The sequence below is a fragment of the Montipora capricornis genome, chromosome 13 (assembly GCF_036669925.1).
Source record: "Montipora capricornis isolate CH-2021 chromosome 13, ASM3666992v2, whole genome shotgun sequence".
Classification (NCBI taxonomy): Eukaryota; Metazoa; Cnidaria; class Anthozoa; order Scleractinia; family Acroporidae; genus Montipora; species Montipora capricornis.
The window spans coordinates 37485301-37492800 of NC_090895.1; the positions used below are offsets into that span (position 1 = coordinate 37485301).

Genomic DNA, 7500 nt, shown 5'->3' on the forward strand with positions numbered 1-7500 from the left:
GCCCCAAAGTCAGTTTTAGCATAGATTCTTACCTTTGTCCGGCTGAAGAGGAAGTCCAGTTTTAAAATGTAGATGCCATGTCTTCCTTTCAAGGCGGAGCTCGTTTCACCCACCCTTGCTCATCGGCAGTACAAAATTTCTGCGCTTTCACGCATGCGCAGCCTGGAAGGTCATTTGAATATGGACGAGACATTTCAACCAATCAGGACACCACAAGAGGAATCGTTTAGTTTGCATTAATTTAATAAGTTCGAGAAAGTGGTACTGAAATGAGAATTTTGCAATCAGATTTTTAAAATCAAAATTTATGAACTATTGTTGCCTCTCTTCAGATGGCCGACGCGAAACGCCGCCATCTCCAAAGTCGCAATGTTATGCGCAGTATGAGATGCGCGGTGCAAAACAAGGGAATCACCTAACCCTTAATATATATTTGTTTTGGCGTATGCCCCGTCTCACAATACAAGAAAGCAGGAGTGAATTGTTGAACATATAACAGGGGCCCTTTCTCCTTACCTCTGACCCCCAAGTTAATCTTTTAACCCCCTCTCCTGCCCAGAAAGGGAATCGAGTGTCACGCATTCCTCACGCTGATTGGCCAATTACCCCGCTAGTTAACGGGGCATCATGTGTCACGCAAAGCCCCTTTTTTGCCAGACTATGGTGTTCCCTCAGAGAGAAAATGAATTTAGTTCACAAAACGTGAAGCCGGACAATGAAACACTAAACAAGAATTACTCAGGAATGTAGCTTTCAATTTAAACCATAGCCACTTTCGTAGCTGGCGCGATTGTTGGCGCGGGAGGCAAATATCGCGCGGCCAACTCGCGTGGCAAACTCGCGCGGAGAATGAGGAGGGGCACAGCTCCCCCACACGACATGGCGTACGTTTTTCAGATCCCCTGGGAAGATTGAAAAAACCGGTCAATTACGAGCTCATCTCGGGTGCTTTTTAGAAGGGTAAAAGTAGATTTTTGCATTAATATATTGGCAAAAACATTCACTTGTTGTGAATGGATGAATTGATGAACGAAAAATTTTTACAGGAAAGACTTTGATCTTGGCCTCGCAAAAGTCGCATTTTATTGACCCTTTACTGGGAAGTAAGAGTGTGAGATTCGAGGGAAGCTGATACCTCCCACACGTTCTCCGAGGCGGGAGGGGGGGGGGGGGGGGGGCAAGAAGGGGGAAGGAAAGGGGGGGAGCAGTTCCAGGAGCAGATAGTGAGAACCGCAAAAATCCAACAGGCGAAGGTTCTTTAATTGCTTACCTTTGTTGCTTTTATTGGCCTGTTCAGACATTTTCTCTTCGACCCACTAACTGCTCCTTGTCGTCAAAGGATGTTTCGCGTTCAGGTCTATCCTTAGAGGCTGAAGGTATGAAGAGGAGATCTGAGTAAAGTATTATTATAGTGGCTGTTATTCAAAATGGCCGGGGACACACTGATATCAGGCTCAAAACTCAACAAATGACATTTATTATCATTGCGTATGATCAAAGTTGAACTGTATAACGTTTTTACATTTAACTGGAACTATTGAAATAAACTTTTTAATGGAAAGAACAACTGAGCCGGTACGCAGCCGGGCCTACGAATGTAAAATCAATTGTTAAGTATCGTTCAAACTCTACCCAAACAACAGAAAGTAGCAAAAGTAACTTAACAGACTTGGGAGAATTTGTTCAAATTCAAATAATTTAATTTTCGGGGAGAATCTTCATTTGAACCCCAAAAGATTTTTTGTCATTAGCTCAAGAATTTTCCATTGCTGACCAAGATCCCACCATCCCGAGGGACAACAAATGTCTTCTCGCCTACCGTCCCTCGGGTTAGCTGTGAGCGAAGAAGGGCGGCTGTATATCAAGGCTACCCAAGACTACAGCTTCTCTAACACTGGACGTGAAAGATCCAGAGTGAAAAAGGCTATTTGGACTTAAATGATCGAACACGTTCCTTTTTGAACAGTTCCTGCATTGACATATTTGCTTAGCATCTATTTTGCGCGCGTTCTCGCCGTTTTTAATATATTTATGGCATTTCGCTTCGATTACCCCGCGTAAAAAAAGAATTTTCGTCATTCTCTCTGCTATTGCTTGATATTCGTAAAGAAAAAATATTCCATACTCGGAGTAATTGCAATAAAACAAATGAACTTTTTCATGCAAAGCAAATATATGAATGCAGTACGCAACGGTAAAGATTATAACCTCCCAAGCCCGAGTGATGGTCGTATGTAAATGTGGGAGAGACGAAGTCGAACCAAATTTGCAAAGGAGAAATCCGAAATTAATTAATTAAGCTTGCAACTTCCAGTTGGGAAATCGTTGCATAATGTAAAGCAATTTTTCCAACATACCGATCAAATTGTGCGCAATTGATTTCACCATAAAACTATTCGCTTGTCAAACCGTTGAACTTCGCGGAGATCTTGGGAGTCTGGAGAACTGGGCCAATTTTTTGGGCCAATATTTGCGGTGTTCTCCTCCCCCATAGGGACAAGCAGGTATCGAAGGAATACTCTTAAAAGTATAACACAATTTCCAATCGGATTTTTCGGAAAAGGCCTGTGCAATTGGATCTAAACCAAATCTTTCAAATTTTACAGTAACTGTTAAATAGTGAGCACTCTTAGTCTCTGTTTCCAAAGAGAGGTGCAGATTCCTGGTAATCAATATTTCTGATGGAAATAGGTCTTATTTACATATCACTGGAGAATGATTTTCCTCATAAAACTGCTCATTCATCACTTGATGCTTTGAAAATGGCTTGTCTCTCTGAATTGGGTTAAAGTGGTAAAAACCATAATGATTTGCTGCTAATGAAGTATTTACGAAAATAACTAACTAAATGGATCAATATCTTTGCAAATTTCTCTCAATAGGAACTATAGCGTAAAGCAAATAACTTAAAAGAACGATTTCGTATAGAAAACTGTGGGTTATATTATGTTTTCAAAATATATACTCTACTATATGTCACTACATACTTAGTTTGAACGAACAATAACTTAAATAAACTACTTAATGACGTTTGTGGCTGCATAACTTAAAACTTGCAAAAGCCACTTTTAATCTGTCGAGCGTGACTCGAGCAAAAATGAAGGATTGCTACAAAAAGCTGAGAGAAGGGAACAGACGCCTAATTTGCGCGGCGGTATGTCGACTGCTTCTATTTTTCACGCTCGACAGACCAATCGAAAGAATGACTATTCTAAGTCCGAGACACAACTATGGGCTTTGGTGTATAATGTTTTCTACGAGAAACTTGTTTCTGTTGGACATGGAACGTCATTCGACTAAGAAAGGTTATCCTTCCTGCGCTGTTGATCAAAAACGTGTCCAATCGTGTTTAATACTTTGAACTACCTGGTTAAGTCGACACTTTTCAAGTTTTTAAACAAAACGCCAACATAGATAGTCTAATGTAAACTACTTCTCTTTTTGCAAATAAGCACGTCACAGCACTGTTGACATTTCCACCTCTGTCTTCAACCCGAATGTTGTCAGTATACATGGACGTGTATTTCATGATTGCCTTCATCACAGGTAATGCCGAAAATCCGAAGCTCTCCACGAATTCCACCGATAAATTCTTTAACGCCGAAGAGCAGTCTCGGGTTTCGTCCCATACAACATGTAACAGAACACATCAGTTTGTCTTTTATCTCCAGCAGGTTTTTCAAAGGAAAAAAACCTTTAGCTATCCCACGGTTTAAGAACCTGAACGCAATCAGCTCTGTTCATTTCTTTCAACTCGTAGATTAAAATATCAACTGTTGAGCCGTCTTTTTGTCCCCACTCATCCAAGACTTTCTGTGTCGCCTGATCAGGATAAATATTAAAGTTTTGAACGTCGTTGTTATTAAATCCTAACCTTCCTGCCAGTGTTACCCAGTTGTTGAGCGATTTTGGGTTGAGGAATTTTCCCAACTCTATGTAGATGTGGCCTGGCAGATCGCGAACCATGGTCTTGCCTGTTGGAATAATCAAAAATCATCATCACCATCATAATCATCTTGTCATCGTCGTCGTCATCGTCGTCATCGTCAACATCATCGTCTCGTCGTCGTCGTCATCGTCGTCGTCATCGTCGTCGTCATCGTCGTCGTCATCGTCGTCGTCATCGTCGTCGTCGTCGTCGTCATCATCGTCGTCGTCATCGTCGTCGTCATCATCGTCGTCGTCGTCGTCATCGTCACCATAGCAGCATCATCATCTCGTCATCGTCATTAGGGAGCTTACCCAAGGATGACGAAGACGGCTATGAGAACGTCATGAAACAATAGCTCTAATGAGCAAAAACAAAAACTCTGCACGCCCTGCACGTGCGTTTTTCATTTTGAAACTTTTCTTCGCCGTCCTCGTCCTGACAACGACGTGAATTGACCAAATTTCAGGTTATGTAGAAGACGTGAGAACATGACGAAACATTTTTAACTTTCTCCCCAAACAACCACACAATTCATGCTATTTTTATTACTGCAATGTTGATACACACTTTCCATTCCGAACGACTTGGGGTCATAAGGAAGTTATTAAAATAACGGGAAATAGTATTTTTAAACGACGTTCTCGTTGGCGTCCGCGTCATCTTTGTGTAAGCTCCCCACTATCTTATATTCGTCGTCTCGTGGTCGTCATCGTCATCATCGTCGTCTCGTCATCGTCATCATCATCGTCCCGTCATCGTCATCATCATCGTCCCGTCATCGTCATCGTCATCGTCTCGTCATCGTCATCGTCATCAGCTCATCATTGTCATCATCATCATCGTCGGCTCATCGTCATCATCATTACTATCACTACTATTAATGTAGCATCTAATCCCTTCCAAAATAGCTACATCTACCCGTGTGATGGGAGCACAAAGATCAGCAGTGAAAATAAAGGCTTTTAATTGTGCACACCCAACTGACTTGTCCATAACGTGTGTCTCTAAAAAGCCTCGACGTCTTATAGTCTTAAATTTTGAAAACATGTTTTAGAAAACAGCTTTCTGGAAGAAGAAAAACAATTTTTCAAAACTGCCTTTTCGCATCCTGATACTTACTTTTTGCGCCTCCTCCGATGTTGATTCCCTGCAGTGGGCAGCTACTCTCTAGTGCTTCCGATTCCCGGCTATTCTGATTACTGCTCCTCGAGTTCGTCGTTCGCCTTCCACGAAGTCCTTGTGAGGAACGAGTCCGTGCGGGTGTGTCTGAAGAAGTTATTGGAACGGGGAAATTGTATTCTGTCATCGCTGTTTCTTCTACAAAACACGACCACAGTAATGCCATATGCTATGGTTCACGATATAGGATGAATATACTGTTTATATACACATACATATCTGTAAGCACAAACCACTGGAGTTGACTTGTAAAGACCAACCATCACTTTGTCGCCGGCGGGTCTAATCTGCAGGCCGCAGGTCGCGGGTCGCAGGTCGCAGGTCATTGTTTTACCATCAATACAGAAAGTATCCTAAACATTCATAAAAGCTAACCTTAGGCCTAAAAATTTTGTTTTGGCCTAATTAGGCCTAAGGTTAGCTTTTAAGAATGTTTAGGATACTTTCTGTATTGGTGAAACAATGACGTGCAACCCGCGACCTGCGACCTGCAAATTAGACCCGCCGCTTTGTCGCAACATGTATATATATATCTATGGTATGTGTAATATGTATGTATAAACTTAATTATCCAATCCCCTTTGGGAATAAATTAAAGGCTAATGAAACAAGTCCAATATATTAAATCTTTCTTTTTAGTGATTTTAAATCCAAATGGAACAGTGACAACTTTTTCTGACACTCCTGCTTCGACATTCTTGAGTTGGTGGCATTGGGAAATTAGCAGTAAGAATTTCATCTGATATGAACATTATATTGGGGGGGGGGGGGAGGGGAAAGGGGGGAAGAAGAGCAGTGGTTTCCATCTTGAAGACCATAATTTCTGATGATGATGATAATGATGGTGATAATAATACTAATCATTTTATTTAGGTCTCAAGGTTACTTAGCTGAGCACAAGTGCTCTTCTAATTGGGGAGACTACAAATCAACTGAAATGAGAACAAATCAAATCAAAATGATTTTTGCGGAGAGGGGGAAACTGGAGTACCCGGTGAAAAACCTCTCGGAACAGAGTAGAGAACCAACAAACTCAACCCACACATGGTATCCAATCCGGGAATCAATCCCGGGCCACATTGATGAAAGGTGAGTGCTCTCACAGCTGTGCCAGCCCTGCTCTTATGATAAGATAAGGCAAGGCAAGGTAATCTTTTTAACTCTGCTCATGGATACAAATAATTAAGAGAAACAGACAACGAGAGCATAATTAAATAATATATAATTATAATATCAATTTAGTTAGTGAGTGAGTTAGGACCATCCAAATGGCAGAGAGAGTTTTATCTTTTAAGTAAGATGAAAAAGGACTTCTTCATGTGCTAAGCTTTGCAATTAAAGAGTATAACATTATTAAGCATAGAGTTCTCACAAAATAGCGAAAGAGAATTTGACCTTAGTAAGTAACAGAGCTGGGCAGAGAGTTTCAAAAGCAAGAGCCAGTAAACTTTAAAGAGCACTCTACCAAATTGGGTTGTATCGACTGAAGTTAAAAAAGATTACCCTTCAATGACTGCAATGGGAATAAGAATAAACAGAAGAGGTGAAATTAGAATACACATTAAAACATGCAGGAAAAAGTCTGTGTGACTATTAGCAAATGAAAGAGAAAACCTGCAATTTATGGTATCATCAAGGTTATGTAAGGCCCTTTTTTGGATAACAAATGGTGTTAGAAACAGGGGAGATGTCAAGCCCCGCCCAGACATGGACACCACAAATAAGAAAGGGATAAATAAGAGAGTATTAATAGGGCACAAAAAAAGAATATGTCACACTTTTGATAAGATACCAGTGTTTGATAGTTTTAGACAGTGGTCATTATATGATTAAGTTGGCATCAAATATTACAACTATAGCTATTTAACAGAATACTTGTTTAATACAAAAATTTGGTTTTATCAACCTTATTTAGTTGATAATGTACTAAATTGGCCACCATACAGAGATTTTAAAAGCTGACGTTTCAAGCATTAGCCCTTCGTCAGAGTGAATTGAGGAATTGCGGGTTACGTGTAGTTTTTATAGTAGAGTAGGAGCTACGCTATTGGTGGTAACATAGCAATGTGAAAAATAGGAATAATTAGTTAAATAAAAAGCGTTCGTTAATACCGTGAGGATTAAGGGTGCAGATTTGGAAGATAAATTTTTGTTTCAGATTCTTGCAGCTTTCTGTTGTACCTAGATGTAGGGAAAGGCCTTGTTTACTACATTCGTTATCAAGTTTAGTACTGAAAGACTGACCAGGCTTTAGTTTGTATCAGAAAAAAACGAATAAAATTAGTTTTTGAGGTACTAAGTGCTAAAATAATGGTTACACTTCATCCTTTTGGCAACATATGTTAAGTTTCTGATTTAGGGTTACTTCAAACTTCAAGGTGATTTAAGTT

General features: G+C 40.3%; 1 protein-coding gene across 4 annotated transcripts in view; it reads right to left on the minus strand.

Moving 5' to 3' along the window:
• Positions 1–1459: 1459 nt before the first annotated feature.
• The window catches only part of LOC138028543 (tumor necrosis factor receptor superfamily member 16-like), a 28842-nt gene continuing 22801 nt past the window's right edge, over positions 1460–7500 (minus strand). For 2 of the 4 annotated variants that reach the window (XM_068876133.1, XM_068876132.1), the window contains exons 6-7: positions 5051–5197; positions 1460–3974 (exon numbers count right to left, since the gene is read on the minus strand). In XM_068876133.1, the coding sequence (XP_068732234.1) occupies positions 3697–3974; positions 5051–5197 (425 nt within the window). In that variant the 3' untranslated portion in view covers positions 1460–3696. Of the gene's footprint in view, positions 3975–5050; positions 5249–7500 lie in introns of all 4 variants that reach the window. The other 2 variants (XM_068876131.1, XM_068876130.1) reach the window with 1 other exon arrangement.